The sequence below is a fragment of the Patella vulgata genome, chromosome 4 (assembly GCF_932274485.2).
Source record: "Patella vulgata chromosome 4, xgPatVulg1.2, whole genome shotgun sequence".
NCBI lineage: Eukaryota > Metazoa > Mollusca > Gastropoda > Patellidae > Patella > Patella vulgata.
The window spans coordinates 85,671,604-85,691,601 of record NC_065882.2 but is presented as its reverse complement, the minus strand read 5'-3'; the positions used below and the strand labels follow the sequence as shown (position 1 = coordinate 85,691,601).

At 37.8% G+C, this 19,998-nt stretch overlaps 1 protein-coding gene across 1 annotated transcript; it reads left to right on the top strand.

The window, feature by feature from the left end:
• The first annotated feature begins 6,063 nt into the window (after positions 1-6,063).
• Positions 6,064-16,851, top strand: LOC126817244 (valine--tRNA ligase). Its single transcript, XM_056100504.1, has 14 exons — positions 6,064-6,084; positions 6,932-6,958; positions 7,309-7,408; positions 7,929-7,999; positions 8,542-8,667; positions 9,743-9,847; positions 10,662-10,809; positions 11,446-11,570; positions 12,678-12,839; positions 13,214-13,417; positions 13,809-13,920; positions 15,028-15,200; positions 16,054-16,194; positions 16,766-16,851. Exons 1-14 carry the CDS (start codon positions 6,064-6,066, stop codon positions 16,832-16,834), a joined length of 1,584 nt encoding a protein of 527 aa, XP_055956479.1. The 3' UTR covers positions 16,835-16,851.
• The last annotated feature ends 3,147 nt before the right edge of the window (positions 16,852-19,998 follow it).

Genomic DNA, 19,998 nt, shown 5'->3' with positions numbered 1-19,998 from the left:
CAAAATTTTTCAATGTTGTTAATTTAGATAGAAATTATTTCAGAAAAATGGAATAAATAATGATGGAAAAGAGCAAGAAATATTCTCAATGGTTTTACCTCCACCTAATGTCACTGGTTCTCTTCATCTTGGTCACGCTTTAACAAACTCGGTACAAGATGCCTTAATAAGATGGTGAGTTTTACATTTTATCCTACAAGATGCCTTAATAAGATGGTGAGTTTTACATTTTATCCTACAAGATAGTTTAGTAAGATGGTGAGTTTTATGTTTTATCCTACAAGATGGTTTAATAAGATGGTATGTTTTATCAATTTGTCCTACAAGTTCTTAAAATATGATAATGACAAGTTTTTTCAAAAGTATTGGTGGGTGTGGGGTACATAATGGTCAAGCAGTCAGAGATATGGTCTCTCGAAAACAATGTCCTGGCTTCAAATCCTGTCAGCGGGGTGTGTGGAGTGGGTGGGGGTGTGAGGCCGAATGGTTAGCGCATGCGTGTTGTATCATAAGGTCAACTGGCGTGGTCTCAATTCCCCAGTTGTACTTGACAAGGAGTAGGGTCGCCTGTCCAAACCTCATGGGTTTTCTCTCCGGGTCCTCCGGTTTCCTCCCACTACTAAAGATCCCTCCACGGAAGCAAATTATTGAGTGGATGTTAAACCCTCTCTCTCGACAACAATGTTCTGGCTTCCAATCCTGGTCCGCTCATGTACACAGACGCTATAGTTGGAATTTGATGAACAGCAGGTAGAAACACAGCAGTCCCTGTATACTTGTCTTCATTAGCCCAAACTTCAGTTCAAAGAATGCTGATTTAATCATGTTTTATTTTTGTACTTTAGGCATCGAATGTCTGGCAAGAAAGTTGTATGGGTGCCAGGATGTGATCACGCTGGAATCGCGACACAGGTTGTTGTGGAGAAAAAACTATGGAAAGAAAAGAAATTAACACGTCATGACATTGGCCGAGATAAATTCTTAGATGAAGTATGGAACTGGAAGAATGAGTAAGTCTTGTTTTCAATACAAACATTTATCTTTTTGTTTAAGGAGTATATTTAGCTTAAACAGTATTTGTATAATTTAAAATGAAAAGAAATGGGGTTTAACGTCCTACTGTTCTGCTTCGACTGGGCTAATGAAGACGGGCATACATCATACAGTGTGCTATGAGGGAAATCGTGGCACTGTGGCCTACTCTTATATTGAATTCCAACTGCCAAGGGCTCTTTTACATGCACACCAATGTATACACAAGACCTCGGTTTTTCGTTTCTTGCGAATGACTAGACAGCTGTCCTTGGCAGTCCATCCATCCTGCACAACCGACGAGGGGCAACCACGTCGAATGTATAATTTAAAGGGATTATGCCAAACCAATTTGATTCTTTGTTCTTCGGGAACGCTTGTAAAAATTGTCCTTCTTATTTCTTCGTGAAAAAGAATTATTTAAAAACCAAAAATACTTGATTCGTTTGTTCAAAAGCTTTTAGTTTCCAATTTTTAAGTTTTTTTTAATTTTAAACAAAACACCTTTCACATGATTCAAGTGGCACTTTATTAATCAACATCCTGAAGAAAAAGAGAAATGGGGTTTAACGCCCACTTGGCGACCCTACTCCTTGTCATGTACAACCGGGGAATCGAAACCACATCACTTGATTCAATGACAGACCTTATGATACATCGTGCACGTGTTAACCATTCAGCCATCCCTGCCCCCCCCCCTCGATTTACAATTGATTTGACATTTTAATTCTGCTGCGTGTTTCATGCTAGTCAGTCTATTCTGGTATATGTTATCAAATTTAATATTGATATCAATTATTTGTTTAATAAATAATGGCAGTGGTGTGTCCAGGAATTTGAGCCACAGGCAGATCCAATTTGAGAGACAATGTCAAGTTTGGCGCGATGTATGGGGGCAAATTTTTGAAATCAGTAGCTTTGACTCAATATTTCTGCTCATTAAGGTACATACATGTATAGGATTAGAGGGGAGTGAGTTCAAAATGGTGTCAATGTTTCATAGGTTATTTCGGTGAATATAGGAGAAAAAAAAATGCTCTGTGTAAACAGGAAAGAGACCGGACCCCTGGACTGGTGCCCCCTCTGGACCGGTAGTTACCCCCGCCCCTGGAAACTCATCCATATACTCAGCCTACTGTGAGTTTGTCCCCCCCCCCCCTCCGACCCCCTACACACTCGTCCATATACTCAGCCTACTGTGAGTTTGGACCCCCCCTCCCGACCCCCTACACACTCATCCATATGCTCAGCCTACTGTGAGTAAGTGACCCCCCCCCCCCCCCTGGACACTCGCCCATGGACACTCGCCCATATGCTCATCCTACTGTGAATAAGTTGTAATATGATTTTGTTTACTAGTAAAGGTGGTGTTATAGTGGATCAGATGAAGAAGTTAGGTTCATCGTTAGACTGGAGTCGAGAATGTTTTACAATGGATCAGGTGGGTTTTATTTTATACCTGTTGGTTTTCACAATACCGAATCATTGCTTCTAATTGAGGTAGAATGTTCAAACTTGAAGTAGGTGATTATTCGGTGTATGCTTTAGGTCAGTGATGAGCGTTATCTGCCAAAGCTGAACCGAGAGATCAGGCCCGTAACTAGGGGGGGGGGGGGGCGCACTTTACAATTATAGATTTCGGATATATGCCCGGTAATGTTTTTTAAACAGAAATACATGTAAGCTACATTTGAAGGAACCAGTTGATACCTTTGATGTAGATTTTTCCAGAGTCTCTCTCTCTCTCTCTCTCTCTCTCTCTCTCTCTGATGATGATGATGTGTTTTTTCTTGTAGAAACTAACCAAGGCAGTGGTAGAAGCATTCATCAGACTCCATGACGATGGTTTAATTTATAGAAGTAACAGGCTTATTAATTGGTCGTGTTCCTTACAGTCAGCTATTTCAGATATCGAGGTGAGAATGTTGCTAGGGTTGCACTACATATATATTATAGGGGGGTTATATAGCCAAATGGTTAGCACGTGCACGCTGTATCATAAGGTCTGTCATTGAGTCAACTGGTGTGGTTTCAATTCCCTGGCTGTATGTGACAAGGAGTAGGGTCTCCTGTCCAACCTCTAGGGTTTTCTCTAGGCCCTCAGGTTTCCTCCCACAGCAAAAGAATTACTGATTTAAAATTGAACCATATGTTAGTACCGAAATGATTTAGTTTGTGTCGAGTAGAAGTTAAACCCCATCTCTCTGTCTATATTTACAGGTGGAATCGTTACCTGTTGAAGGTAAAACCAAATTAAGAATACCTGGTTATGATAAACAGGTTCCCTTCGGAGTTTTAACTTCTTTCTCTTATCCTGTAGAAAACTCAGGTAAGATTTAAAGTCTTGTGTACGTGTTCTAGACAAAAGAAAATTGGGATATAATTTGCAATTTCTTTTTTTGAAAAAACCCCAAACCCATTTCAATGTATGGTCTGGCAAGGGGCAGTGTGTACACAAAAAAAGATTGTTCTTAAAATAGTCTTTGGCAGTTGGAATTCGTCAAAGAGTAGACATGAATGCAGTGGTCCGGTCTCAATAATAATATGGTTTATGTTCCACTGCAAGGCGTAGGATGCTAAACCCCATTTCATAAATAAACGTCACCCATATTTTTTATGACATTATTTTTTTTTATCGACCATATATTTCATATTTTTGTTTTAAAATTTAGATGAAAATTTAACAGTAGCAACTACAAGACCAGAGACCATGTTAGGTGATGTTGCCATAGCGATACATCCTGATGATAAAAGATATATACATCTCCATGGTAACCATGTTATACATCCAATAGATGGACGGAAATTACCGATTATAGTTGATGATTTCGTGGACATTAATTTTGGAACCGGTAAGTGTGGTATGGAACATGATAACAGATAACTAGTGCTGTCAACTAAATATATCCATACAGCTTTATTCAAATCACCCAATTCGCAATATATTGCATTACGTAGAGTCTACATACGTCGTAGACAGAACTCTCATGAACCATTGAATAACCCGAGCGGTGTTTAATGGTCATTGAGTTCTGTTTTTATTCTATAACTACATGCAAAATTCATTGACTGTATTCAATGGCTGTATTCAATGATATTTGCTTGTATTTGCATGTAGTTATAGAATACAATTTTTGACCGCAATACACAGCCCTACACAGATGATAAATATTTTTTGATTGGATGCTGAAACATTGTGCTTCTTATTTCCAAAGCAATGGAAATGAGTTTATGGGCATTGCGTAAGGGATTTAACGTCCTACTTTTCTGTACCGACTGGGCTTTTGAAGACGGGCAAATGACATACAGTGTTCTGTGATGGAAATTTGCAAAAACAGAAGTGTATCCATTAATCTTTATCCTATTCATACTGTTAGAGGTTTTGTTGTGTGGCTGGATAATATTAAACTGATTTTTAAACAGGCACATCTGGCATTTTCATCCCATTCGTATGACAAGGTGCCTTTTCCTTGCCAAGCCTGCCATCCTGCGCCATTTACAATTGGGAAAACCCTGAGGTACACCAGAATTTATCCCAAGGCCTCCTGGTTAGTGAGCGAGCGGGAGCCACAATGGCTGATTTAGACGCTGACTTGCTAACCTGGAGGTTGCTGGTTTGATCCTGGTGTTGGCGGATAAGGTTCATTAGGATTTTCCAGAGTGGTTTCTCCTTGTCGGTGGTGCAGAAAGGAGGGCCTGACAGAGGAAAACAGTAGGATGTTAAACTTTATTTCATTTCAGTCAGCTGTGCCTTACTCACTGAGCCACAGTTTCAGGTGAAAGAACTTTTAGACAATGTCTACCCCTCTCTGGAGTTTTAACTGATATCAGAGAGATCACAGGTCATTTCCTTCCATTCAAAAATTCCCCAAGAAATCAAAGTAAATTTAATTAAGGGATCATTTTAGGTGCTGTAAAGATAACTCCAGGCCACGATTATACTGATTACGAAGTGGGCGTGAGACACGACCTTCCGACCTTGACTGTCATTGATGCTGATGGTAAAATGATTAATACAACGCTGGAATTTAACGGACAGAAACGTTTTGATGTACGATGGATGGTTGTTAAAGCGTTAAAAGAGAAGGGTCTGTTTGTAAAGGAAGAACTACACAATATGAATATACCTCTGTGTAGGTGAGTAGCAGGTGTAGATTAATTAGCAGATAGTCCTGGTTTAAATCTAGATTGGATGTTATATTGCATGAGTCAGGCGCTGAGATCATTAGAATGAAAGTTGTGTCAGTGATGGGGTAAGGTCTGTACAAATATTAATACGTTGAATTGGTTTGATATGGTGTATTGTTAGGTGAGAGAGAGAAAGAGAGAGAAATGGGGTTTAACATCCACTCGACACAAACTAGGTAATTTCGGGACTAATATATGATTCAATTTTATTTCAATAATTGTCTTGCGCATAGGAGTCTTTAGCAGTGGAAGTAAACCACGAGAAAACCCACGAGGTTAGACAGGCGTCCCTACTTCTTGTCACGTACAACCAGGGATTCGAAACCACGCCATTTGTCTCAATGACAGACCTTATGATGCAACGCACATGCTCTGACCAATCGGCCATCCAACCTCCCCTGTGTTGTTATGTGATAAACACTTTCTGTTTTGAATCTAATGAGGCGTTATTGTCAAGTATTGTGTTGCTGAGATATTAAACTCAAATATATGTCGGGTATGGTTTGTGTGAGACAATCAATTAAATATCAAGTATTGTTCCTGTGAGACATTCCAATATATCTCAAGTATTGTTCTGGTGAGAAATTCCAAAATATGTTATATATTGTTCCAGTGAAACATTCCAATATAGGTCAAGTACTGTTCTGGTGAGACATTCCATTATAGGTCAAGTATTGTTCCTGTGAGACATTCCAATATAGGTCAAGTATTGTTTGGGTGAGAAATTAAATTTCATTTCATACCAGTATAATGTCAAGTATTATTTTTTTTGTTATTTTCAGTCGTTCAGGTGATGTTGTTGAACCTATGTTAAAGAAACAGTGGTTTGTTAATTGTAAACAAATGGCCGAGCAAGCTACACAAGTTAGTTTTAATCTGTTTTTTTATTAACTACAAACATTGTGTGACCCATGAAAGCAAGACCAGTCGGAAGTCTCAAGTCATTGATCTCAATAATAATATATGAACGAAAATTGCGAAATAGGCTAAAAATATAAAACAAATTCCCTTGCTTTATTTGTCAATATCGTTTGTTTTTTATCATTAAAAGGATATTTTTAGCCTATATTTGCGATTTCCGACTCACAGGACAAGTTTTCTGTCATCTATAATTTTCAAGATATTTTACTGAAAACTGTCTTTGGAATGGGCATTTCACAAAATTAAATCAAGGCATTATCTAAACAAAGAACAGCTTATTAGCTCCTTAAAATCTGCAGGGGTCTTACAGATTCTTTTTGCTTTGAAATTTCTACGTGGCTTTTTATGTGTACTGTAGTTTTTAAAATGGTTCAATTTTATTTCAATAATTCGCTTGCGTGTCGGGGTCTTTAGCAGTGGGAGGAAACCAGAGGACCCGGAGAAAACCCACGAGGTTGGACAGGCGACCCTACTCCTTGTCGCATACAACCGGCTAATCGAAACCACGCCAGTTGACTCAATGATAGACCTTATGATACAGCATGCACATGCTAACCATTCGACCATCCAACCCCCCAGCTTATGTAGAAAAAATATGTATGTGTAGTTTTAAATAATCCAGTGCATTTTTTTTTTCCAGGCAGTGAAGACTGGGGAATTAAGGATTACACCGAGCAACTATGAGAAGGTTTGGTTTGATTGGTTACATGAGGCATGTGATTGGTGTATTTCACGACAACTCTGGTGGGGACATCGTATACCAGCATATAGAGTAATCTCCCCTTTACAGGTAAATAGAGTAATCTCCCCTTTACAGGTAAATAGAGTAAGCTAGACTGGAGGTCCCGTTTTCGATTTGAGTGAGAAAATACTCTGGGTTTTTCACCTGTGGTTTCCCACTTATCAGTGGTGCAGGACGGGGAGGGTCTGGCAAGTGACAATGTATAGTTGTTAGGATGGAATGAAAAACCGAGGTCCCTAGTACATATTGGGGTCAATGTAAAAAAACCCATGACAATTGGAATTCCATATAAGACTAGGCCGTAGTGCCGCTATTCGGGCCAAATTTCTCTCATAGCACACTGTATGGCGTCTACCTGTCTCCATTAGCCCCATCGGAGCAGAACAATAGGACCTGAAACACCATTTCATTTCATGTTTTTCTAGGAAGAGGAAGTGTGGGTAAGTGGAAGATCCGAATCAGAAGCAAGAGAAAAGGCTGGGAGAAAATTTGGTATACCTACGAATGAGGTGACTTTAGAACAAGGTGAGCCTAGACTGTAATTGTATAAATAAACTTAGATTAATTAGGGTGAAGACAGATACCTGTGTTGTGCACTCATTGAACCCTATTTTATGGAGCCAACAACATTTTCCCAGGTTCTGTAAATCGGTCTTTTGCAGACAAGTTAAATACTCAAATTTCAGTACAGTGGACTCTGTCACATCCGACATCATATGGGATCGTTCAAATATACCGGATTAGATAGTATCACAGAATACTTAATAATGTAGTAATCTAAAGCCGGATGTGACAGAGTCCACTGTATTTACAGCAGTCTGAATCTGCGTTATTTTCCAGAACGTTAGTCAGTAATTAAAACAAAAAAAATGTTGGGGAATAGATGAGTATCAAAGTCAGTAAAAATAACCTTTGCAGGGGCAGATCCAGGGTTTTGAAGCTTCATTTCAATTCATGGTCTACTGCATGGGGTTGCTTGGATGATTTTATCTTTTATTCTAAGATATAACCATGTGTAACTAAATATTTTTTTATATTTTGGTAGATGAAGATGTTTTAGACACATGGTTTTCCTCTGCTTTGTTTCCGTTTGCTGTTCATGGTTGGCCAAATCAGGTAAAATGTAAAGTCAATGATCATCATTGTGATAGATGAATCTCTAAATGGTTCACTTCTGTTCAGTATTCAGCATCTGTGGATCTAACATTTGAAATGTTATGCATACCAAGGGGTTGGATGGTCGAATAGTTAGCACGTGTGTGCGTTGTATTATAAGGTCTGTTATTGATATTCAACTGGCCTGGTTTCGATTCCCAAGTTGTACATGGCAACCTCGTGGGTTTTATCCAGGTCCTCTGGTTTCCTCCCACTGCTAAAGACCCCTACACGCCTCACACCAAGAACTCGCCACAACAGACAATTTCACTGGCTAATCCCTCAGATCAACCAGAACGCCGGTAATATAACAAGTCTTCCAGATCCTAGTGTAGTAAAGACAAGTAAAACGAAATAGGATCTGTGTTTTAATCAGATTGTAGGCATATTCACTTCAAGATTAATCAATCCATCTTAGTCATAGCTAGGTCTATTAATTTGAGTATATAATAAACATATGTTAGTATCAAACAGACTTGTTATAAGACAGTATTATTTTACAGGCAGATGATCTGTATGATTTTTATCCAATAAGTTTACTGGAGACAGGAAATGACATCTTGTTTTTCTGGGTGGCACGGATGGTGATGTTTGGTCAGAGATTAACAGGAAAACTTCCCTTCAAACAGGTGATTAAATTGGAGCCACAAGTAGTGGTGTTAAATTTTATTTTGATCGTATTGTGATTTCTTCATATCCAAGTTTGTATTCTTAAAACCCTGGCTCACTAAAGTTTGATCCCAGTGTTGGCAGGATAAAGTAACTTGGGACTTTGCGGCGTTGTTTGCTCTTGTCAGTGCTGCAGTTAGGGATCTTTTACGTGCATGTTAATGTGTACACGCGACCTTTCGTCCCATCCAAATGACTCGACAGCTGTCATTGTCAGTCGCTCCATCCTGCGCAACTGCCAAGGGGAAAACACGCTGGAAAATCCAAATGAACTTTCTAGGCCAACACAGGAGCGAACACGCGACCTCCAGGCTAGTGACAGAACAGTAGAAGGTTAAACACCATTTAATTTCATTTTATTCAAAATGTCGACTTTATTTTGAACAATGAAACAATAAACAAACATGAAGCCAATATTTTGCCTGGCAACTTGCCTGAACCGCCATTTTTATTTGATCTCAAATACTATTGGATTAGGCCAAACCAATATAGTCATCCTCCTGAGTATCGTTAGCCATGTTTTGTTTAATATTTCATAACTTAAAAATATAGAACCAAAATCTTTTGATATTGAAAAGAGCATTCAAGTACTTTTTTGTTTAAAATAGGAAGCAACACAAATTTTACTGCTATAACTTGCCAATTATGAAGTCCAACATACATATGGGAATAGAGCATTTATGTACAGTGCATCGAAGGCTTGGAATGAATTACCTGCTACATTTAGAAATATTGAAAACTACGAGTCTATTAAATCATCGTTAAAAACGTTTTTGTTTAAAGAGTATTACAATCACTTTTTAAATGTTTAGCAATGTTGAAATAATTAACTTCTACCCATAACATTGTATATTGTAATGCGCCTTATCAGAAGAATGAATTATTATTATTTCAGGATTTATTACATGGTCTGTTGGCTTGTTATTTTAGGTTGTATTACATGGTCTGTTGCCTTGTTATTTTAGATTTTATTACATGGTCTGTTGTCTTGTTATTTTAGATATTACTACATGGTCTGTTGGCTTGTTATTTTAGATTTTATTACATGGTCTGTTGAAAGATTCTGTGGGACGTAAAATGAGTAAATCACTAGGTAACGTGGTCGACCCTATAGATGTTATTCAAGGCTTACCACTACAGGTAAATATATCATTATATTGTGTTGACCAGGTGTTAAACCTCATTACAGGGGGTTGGATGACCGAGTGGTTAGCGCGTGTTGCTATATCATAATGTCTGTCCTTTAGTCAACTGCTAAAGACCCGTACGTGCAAGCAAATGATTGAAATAAAATTGAACAATATTTTAGTCCCAAAATTACCTAGTTTGTGTTGAGTGGATGTTAAACCCCATTTCTCTCTCTCTCTTTAAACCCAATTCTTTAAACTTTCGCGCTTAGGAAAATAATTTTATCCCAATTTTCTTTTGTCAATTTTCGTAATACATTGAATTAAATAATTATGAAAACTTTATGGAAATAGTGGCTTTGTTAAATTGATTTTATTCATATTTTTTGTATTAAACATACATTATGCAAGAGCTAAATCTGTCTATTGCAGGTCTTTCTTTAGGCCTGAAATTTTATCTAAATTATTAAGTAGACATTAATTAACCTATCCAGACCAATATCAACTCTAGAAGGCATCGCTAGCCTTCGATCATTAGTGGATTATTTACTGCATAACTTTCCTTCACGATTTAACGATTAAATGAATAATCGAGACTATGCTGTTTATTGTACTGACTTTAGTAATGATGATCAAGGCTAGCCGGAAATTTCAACCACTTAGTTCTCGGTTCATAGTGGATCAATTTGAATGAAATTTTCAGCAAATTGCCTTTACATTATCTAGTTTTTAACTATTATAATGAGAACTGCCAACTCGTTATCGGATCTCCTATAATGTATCTTTAAATAATTGATTGTGTTAAATTGTTTGTATTAAATGAATAGGAAATGCAGACACAACTTAAACAAAGTAATTTAGATGAAAAAGAAATAAAAAAGGCGTTGGAATCACAGAGAAGAGAATTTCCACAAGGTTTACCTGAATGTGGGGCTGATGCCTTGAGATTTACTCTCTGTTCTTATGATTTTAAAGGTAAAACATGTTTAACATAGGTAGGGGGTAGTATAGAAGGTGTGAATGTGTCTGTATTAGGCTATTTCAGTCGTTTATCAGTCTTACCTGACTGATAGCGAAATTGAATGTCGGGTAAAAGATTGATATTCCTTGTACACACCAGCGTGCACGTAAAAGAACCCTTGACTGTTGGCAGAAACGCTGCTGTCTGTACAAAATTCCCCTCATTGCACTCTTCATTAGCCCAGTTGGTGTATAAAAGTAGTCTGTTAAACTCCATTTCATTTGATTTCATTTCTTATCCGATTTTTGTTGTGTCATTTGGGGGGGTTGGTCTGGTTGGATGGCCGAATGGTTAGCACATGCACGTTGTATCATTATGTCTGTCATTGAGTCAACTGGCGTGGTTTCGATTCCCCATTTGTACATGACAAGGAGTAGGGTCGCCTGTCCAACCTCATGGGTTTTCTCCAGGTCCCCCGGTTTCCTCCTACTGCTAAAGACCCCTGTATGCTAGCGAATTATTGAAATAAAATTGAACCATATATTAGTCCCTAAATGACCTAGTTTGTGTCGAGTAGACGTTAAACCCCATTTTACTCTCTCTTTGTTTCTCAATTATTTGACCCATATTTAAAATTTATTTATTTCTAGCTGGAGAGATAAGTCTGGATGTCGCTCATGTTAAAAGTTATCGTCATTTCTGTAATAAAATCTGGCAGGGATTCCGATTCGTTGCAGATAAATTGGGAAATGATTTTAAACCCGAGAAATTACAGGTATTTATTTAACGAAATAGTTTAACTTGTGACATGTAATATTCTACAGGTATTTATTTAACGATTTAATAGTTTAACTTGTAGCATGTAATATTTTATTCATAAATAATTATTGACATTCTCTATTATAAGGTAGGGAGGGAGGGAGGGACAGTGAGAAAGGGTGCTACCAATTAAGGGCAGTTAAGAGAGGGAGAGAGAGAGATGGTGAGAGAGAGAGAGAGACAGTGAAAGAGGGAAAACGAGAGAGGGCAATTGAGAGAGGGAGGGAGAGACCGTGAGAGAGAGGGCAGGTGAGAGAGGGAGGGAGAGACCGTGAGAGAGAGAGGGCAGGTGAGAGAGGGAGGGAGAGGCCGTGGGTGAGAGGGCAGGTGAGAGAGGGTTACCGAGAGTGGGCAACCAAGAGAGTGAGGAACTGACTGTGAGAGAAGGGCAACCAAAAGATGGCGGTCAAGAGAGGGAGAGACAGTGAGAGAGAGAGAAGGGCAACCAAAAGATGGCAGTCAGGATAGGGAGGGACAAGTGAGTGAGAGAGAGGGCAACCAAGGGATGGTGGTCAGGAGAGGGAGGGACAGAGAGGGTTAGGGTTAGGGTTAGGTATGGCGGTCAGAAGAGGGAGAGACAGTGAGAGAGAGAGCAATCAAGGGACGGCTGTTAGGAGAGGGAGAGACAGTAAGAGGGTTGGGGAAGCTGAGAGCGGGTGGTCAAGAGAGGGAGAGACAGTGAGAGGGTGAGCAAGCAAGGGATGGCGGTCAGGGGAGGGAGGGACAGTGAGAGAGGGGGGAAGCTGAGAGCGGGTGGTCAAGAGAGGGAGGCAAATAGAGTCAGTTTAACGTCAAACTCAAAACTTTTCTGGACAATGGGAAGAGACCTGTGGGACCCGAAGAAAACCCACAAAGTTGAGCAGGCGACACTTCACCATGTCAAGTACAAGTATGGGGTCGAAACCAAGCCACTTGACTCAATGACAGACCCTATGATCTAAAATGCATGTGTTAGACCATCCAACCTCCCGACCCCAAATGATACATAAACATTTGTAAGAAGCATTGACACAGTTTTTATCTTCTAAAATCTACAATTTACCGTTTTTATTTTTTTAAACAGAATTTTGACAACAGATCATACAATGCTGTAGATTTTTGGATATTAAGTCGATTGAGTCACATGATACAGTCATGTGACGACCATTTTAGGTCGTATGATTTACACCATGCTACCCGATGTTTACATACATTCTGGCAATCTGAATTCTGTGATGTTTATTTGGTAAGTTTATTACATTTCAATTGTTTTATTTTACTAGGATCGAGACATCAGTATGTAATAAATTTTGTAAAAATGTATGTTTATGCCCTGGGGGTTGGGTGGGGATGTGGTGGACTCATAGTAGTTGAGAGGTTCTAGACTCTTCGACACGAGGTCCCCCTGTTTAAATTACAGCATAAGCCAAGAAAAAGCTCACGATTTTTAAAATAAGGAGCGAGAAAGAGTCCTAGAGAAAACCCACGCGGTTGTACAGGTGACCCTACTCCTTGAACCATGTGTTAGTCCCAAAATGACCATGTCTGCGTCCAGTGGATGTTAAACTCCATTTCTCACTCTCTGTGCCTAGTTATAAATATTAATTTATTTATTTTAAGGAAAATGTGAAATCAGTATTTATTGAAGGCAGTGAAGATGACAGGTTGTTGAAACGACAAATTTTATTTACATGCGTGGAAACATTTCTACGAGCTTTGAGTCCTTTTATGCCTTTTATAACAGAAGAGCTTTATCAAAGATTACCAGAGAAGGGAGATAAATCCGTCAGTGTCTGTATAGCTCCGTATCCACAACCACATCAGGTAACGAACAAAATGATATGAATTGGAGTTTAAAAAAATTAAAGGAGCTAAATCACTAAAATTTGGGACCAAGAAATGAACACAAATGGGTCGCAATGCATATAATAATGTACATATTATGAATGTATAAAAACGGATTTACATTCAATCGTTTCCGTTTTTACTCAAATTTCAAATGGTTTATTGGCGGTTGGAATTTGACACAAGAGTAGGCCATAGTACTGCTGCCCGGGCAAAATTTCTCTCATTAGCCCAGTTGGAGCAGAACAGTAGACCCCATTTCATTTCATTTCATAACATTTTTGAGAGAATTATTCATGTGACCAGCTGGGTGAACACACGTCTTGAATATAAGTTGTTTTTTTTTTAAGTAATTGATCAATAATTTCAGTATAAATGGAGAGATGAAGATATTGAAGATGAAATGAAAAATGTACAGGTTGTTATAAATAAAGTTTTATCGCTGAGAAGATTTTTTAATTTAACAAAAACTAAAGCTGACAGTAAGAACATTTTGTTTATATCATTTTTATTGTTGTCTGTTTTAGATATTGTTCTATTTTACTACAAGTTCAAATCTGATTGAAACACAGATCCTATTTCGTTTCGTTTTATTTTTTATAGTTCAAAATTTCGTTTTACTTGTCTTTACAACACTAGGGTCTGGAAGAGTTGTTATATAACCCGTGTTCTGGTTAATGTGAGGGATTATTAGCTAATGAAACTGTCTGTTATGACGAGTTCTTGGCATGCGATGCACGGAACTGTGGGTAAACCACTAAAAACATCAACGCTGGTTGATTAATCAATGTCTAACATCATAGGGTCAAAAGCTGCTCGTACAACCCCTGACACGACCTTCTACTACAACCAGTCAGATCTTCATGTAGTGTAGGCCACAGAAAGTATAAAAACGAAACAAGATATAGATCTGGGCCCTGTTTCTGGAACTCTTAACTAAAGATAAAATCCAATTTTAGTAGATACTTCAATTTTGATTGGCTAAGCACTAAAATCAATCTAATATTATCCAATCAAATTACTAAAATTTGGATTTTATCTTAGTTAAAATTTCGTGAAACAGGCCCCTGTATTTGAATCAGATGGTACAAATCCTCACTTTTTTTTTGTCCCATCCTACACCACCGACAACGGCTAACCAGGAACTTTCTCAGCCAACAGCAGAATGAAACCTGGGACCCTCCAGGTCAGTGCACCATATTACTAAACTGCTTATAGGTGGTATCAAGTGTTCTATGATACTAGGTTTGTCACTAATAGTCCCTCCAATCTCTGCCACTAACACGGTAAACCATGCTGAAATATCCCAGGGTAACTTCTTGGTCAGTGCACCATACTCGCTAAACTACTGATAAGTGGTAGCAGGTGTTCTATGATACCAAATCTGTCACCCATAGCTAGAGATATCCTTATTATTGGTATTTAAATATCTTAGAATTCGAAATAAAATTAGGTGTTGTGCTGATGTCCAGGTGACATTTCCCTCAGAGCACACTGTATGGCGTATGCCTGTCTTCATTAGCCAAGGTAAGGAGCCGAACAGTAGGAGTTAAACCCCATTTCATTTCATTTCATTTCTTCTTTTTCAGCATATTTAAGAATTAAAGACAGCGAAATGGATGTGTGGAATAAATATAGTTCGATATTAAAAACATTATCTCGTGCCGGAACATTTCATATAATCAGTGATGAAAGTGACTTACCTGATACCTGTTGCCATAGTTACATAAACAATAATATACATATATATCTTAACCTACAGGTAGGTATATCTCTTATTTTATCTCTTTTGTTGGTTTGGAAGCCGCAGTGAGTCAGTTATTAAGATACTCCCGGGGTTGGCTGAGAAAGTTCTACATGATTTTCCAGAGTGGTCGTTCAGATGGTACAAAAATCTGAGGTCGCATGTTCACATTGGCATAGAACTGCTGTCTGGGCAAAATTTCCCTTGTAGGGCACCTTCTATAACTTAGTTCGTACATAATATATTAGTAAGCACAGGGGGTGGGTGTGGGGGATTGGATGGCCGAATGGTTAGCATGTGCGTGCTGTATCATAAGGTCTGTCAGAGGGCGTGGTTTGGTTTTGATTCCCCGCTTGTATGTGACAAGGAGTGGGGGCATCTGTGTAACCTCATGGGTTTTCTCTGGGTCCTGCGGTTTCCTAACACTGCTAAAGACCCCTACATGCAAGCTAATTCCCGAAATGACCTAGTTTGTGTCGAGTGGACATTAAACCCCATTACTCTCTCTCTCTCTCTAGTAAGCACAGGGGAACTGCACTACACACAAACATAAGCGGAGAGACAAACCTGTGGACAAGAGAAATACTACACTGACATTGCAAGTAATAAACATCTAATCAAGTCTACTGTTACCTTTGTTATTGTAGGGTGTAGTAAAGTCTATTATCTTTGTTATTGTAGGATGTAGTAAAGTCTATTTTCTTTGTTATTGTAGGGTGTATTATCTTTGTTATTGTAGGGTGTATTATCTTTGTTATTGTAGGATGTAGTAAAGTCTACTGTTATCTTTGTAATTGTAGGATGTAGTAAAGTCTACTATTATCTTTGTTATTGTGGGGTGTAGTAAAGTCTATTATCTTTGTTATTGTAGGGTGTAGTAAAGTCTACTGTAGAATATCAGAGATTAAATCAACTCAAAGATAAATTAAAAATTGAGTTACAGAATATCAACCAAACAATAGAAACAGATGATGGAGAATCAAAAGAAATCCTGAAAAAGTTTACACAACAAGTAAATATAAGTTTTCTTACCTTTTGTTATTGGTGCCTGATCTACCTTTAGGCTTGGCAGGAGGAAGCCTAGGGCCTCAAGATCTCGGATCTCCAGATCTAGGGGGTCAAGTTCTAGGTTCTAAAGATCTAGGGGGTCAAGTTCTAGGGCTTCAAGTTCGGGGGGGGGGGGGCTGAACAGGTGCGTGCTGTATCTTATGGTCTGTCATTGAGTCAACTGCCGTTGTTTCCTTCGATTCCCCACTTGTACGTAACAGGGAGTAGGGATCGCCTGCCCAATCTCATGGGTTTTCTCCGGGTCCTCTGGTTTCATCCCACTGCTAAAGATCCCTACGCGGAAGCGAATTATTGAAATAAAATTAAACCATATGTTAGTCCCGAAATGACCTAGTTTGTGTCGAGTGGACGTTAAACCCCATAAAAAATGTTAGTCCCAAAATGACAAGTAGATGTTAAGCCCCATTTCTCACCCCCTCTCTCTCTCTCTCTATAACCAATTTTTTAGCATTCATTTTTGAAATAAATAGCAAGCATAAGTTAATTATTATTTTCATTTTTTTTTTTGTTTGTAGAGATATGATAAAGGTGTGGAAGTAGAATTTATAAACAATGTGTTGAAAGTATTAAATAATTTAAAATAAAATATTGTCCAAACAGTGTTATTGTATTTTAATAGGTGTTCTGCACTGACTGGGCTAATGAAGACGGGCATAAGCCGTACAGTGTGCTATGAGGGAAATTTTGCCCGGGCAACAGCACTATGGCCTAATCTTATATCGCTTTCCAACTGCCAAGGGATCTTTTACATGCCTGCCAATGTATACACAGGACCAAGGTTGTGGATATATGGGAAATAAACCAGGTGTGGAGGGGGAAAATAGGCCTGGTGTGCTGTCAAATAACAGAACTTGTGAAGGGGGAAAATAGGCCTGGTATAGTGGCGTACAGGCAAATAGCTGTGCATGTGAAGGGGGAAATAGGCCTGGTATGGTGGCCAATAAACTAAGTTTATGGAGGCGGTAAAATAGGCCTGGTATTAAGATGAGTAACCCGAGCTTATCGGAGGGGGGGGGGGCGGGCGGTGAATAACTATAACTATGGTATCTTCTTTTATTTATGAATATTTTATAAAATTTAATGGGATCTACATTTAGTTGATATTTAATTGATATTCTCTGACTTAATTTGTGATTAAAATCTTGTAAAATAGCTAATAGAATTCCTTTCATTGTGACAACTGAATCTAAAAAAAGGAATTTCTGTTCAATAACAGATTAATTCCCTTCACCTTCAGTATTCACCAAGATATGATGACTTGAAAATATCGCAACAGTCGGTGTCCACTGCCGATGATATAAAACCGGCACCACCACCACCACCTATAACTGTTGGGCACAATTGTTCAGTGGGCTGAATCCAAGCCAGGGATTATCTCCCTTTGACATTTTGATTTTGTAATTGAATATTTAATAATCAAATTAAGTTTATTACAGCGTGAATTACGCCGTGCAATATCAGATATATTATCCGATGTGAATGAGAATCCGGGGTTTTAATTGAGAATATACATTTATGTAAAATTAAAACACTTATATGGATGTACTACTTCTGAATTTTAATAACATAATACGTTTCAATATGTATATTTGCTTGATAACGATACCTGTATGTGTATTGAAACGTGGCATGTTAATAAAATTCAAAAGTAGTATATCTATATAAGTGTTTTAATTTAAGTGATATCTATTTCTATATGTCTTATAACGGTTATATATTAATGTATTTATAATACATAAAAGTTTGATATTAATATATTGGCAACTAAAACTAAAATTAGGATATTCATGATTCGTACTAAAAAAATATAATATAATATTATTATACAATATAAGGAAACAAATCTAAATATATATATGGCTATAAAATATGGATTTATTCACAGGGGCTTGTGTGTTAAGATAACAATTCTACAAGCCCCTGTGTTCACAAAATATAGTATTTACAAACACGATCTGATTTAAATACAGATTTTATTTTCCTTTCGTTTTTTTTAAAAGACTGATAGTTAAACATACATTATGCAAGAGTTAAATCTCTCTATTGTAGGTCTTTCTTTAGGCCTGAAATGTAATCTAAATTATTAATTAGACATTAATTAACTTATCCAGACCATAATCAACTCTCAATGTCATCGCTAGAATGCGATATTTAATGGATTTGAATCGGATCTGCTGCTCAATGCTCTTTCATGATTAAATTTGAAAAGAAAATTGGATAATCGAGACTATGTTTTTTTTATCGTACCGACTTTAGTAATGATGATTGAGGCTAGGCCTAAAATTTAATCGCTAAATTCTCGGTTCAGAGTGGATCAATTTGACTGAAATTTTCAGCGAATTCCCTTTACATTATCTTGTTTTTAACTATTATAATGAGAACTGCCAACTCTTTATCTAATCTCCCATAACGTATCTTTAACGAGGGCGTTCACCTTAGGGATCACATAGGTGAACTTTGACCTAATGACCTGGACTATTTAATTTGTTCTTTGTTTTGTTTTCGACTACTCTATATATGTCTCCGAAATGCCACGCACACCTCACGGAAATCTCGAAAAACAAACCATTCTATTGGCTATCAATTACCTACATAAAACTGAATCTTCCAGATTCCACTGTGGTGAAGACAAATAAAATGAAATTTGAACTATATAAAATGAAACGGAATAGAATCTGTGTTTGTATCAGATGTTAAAAACATGTGTTCTTGTTGATTTAGTAAATTATATTTATATCAACTAGAACACAGTTTTATGACATTTCAATTCTTTTTCATTCTCGTCTTTACAAATCAACCCTTTTCTGACTTTTAAACAATGCCCCGTTAATTTGATCAATTTGAACAACGGTAAATCTGGTGTAAGACTTAATAATAATTCCACTAGTTGAATCTCTAAAGATGCATCATGTAAGAGGCTAAATATGGCTATTACAGGCCTTTACTATAGGCCTTTATTACAGGCCTTTATTTTGGCTTCAGATGTTATATAAACTATTATTTGGAGATTTATTTACATGCGAACCCCATAATCAACTCTCTAGACTATCGGATGACACCGATTTTAAGTAGATTCGAAAACCGAACCCATTTAAAAGTTTAAGGATAAAATAGATAATGGAAACAAGCCAAGTACCATTGCTACGATTATAAGTAGTCTAGGCTACATTTTGTCAAAACACACATAATTTCGCATAGAATAGAGTAATTTGGCTGAAAATTTCAATATATTTATTTTTCATTATCTATTTTTGGCCTATTTTTTACAGAATGCATCTTTAAGATTTTATATATTATTTTATTACGCAGGTGCCGGTTCGTCGTAATAATCTCCATAATCTATTTCACCATTCGGTGCATCCGCATCTTCACTCAATAATCCCCGGGGTATAAATTCTACAAATACAAAAAAAAGACATGAAATGAAATGGAGTTAAACGTCCAACTGTTCTGCTCCGACTGGTCTAATTAAGACGGGCATACGCCATACAGTGTGCTATGAGGGAAATTTTCCCCGGGCAGCTGCACTTTAACCTACTCTTATATCGAATTCCAACTGCCAGGGGATCTTTTACGTGCACGTAAATGTGTCCACGGGACCTCGGTTTTTCGTACCATCCGAACGACTAGACAGCTAAAAAAAACCCATAAATTATTCGCAGTGACAACTAGGAATTTCGAGCTGTCAAGGGTCTTTTCACGCGCACGCCAATGGGTACACGGGACCTCGGGTTTTCGTCTCAACCGA

Excerpts from the sequence above, each read along its gene's own strand:
- LOC126817244 (XM_056100504.1), top strand. The coding sequence starts at position 6,064 with ATGGCCGAGCAAGCTACACAA. Across the intron at positions 11,571-12,677 it reads TTAAACCCGAGAAATTACAG|AATTTTGACAACAGATCATA; the intron begins GTATTTATTTAA and ends TTTTTTAAACAG. Across the intron at positions 13,921-15,027 it reads AACAAAAACTAAAGCTGACA|CATATTTAAGAATTAAAGAC; the intron begins GTAAGAACATTT and ends CTTCTTTTTCAG.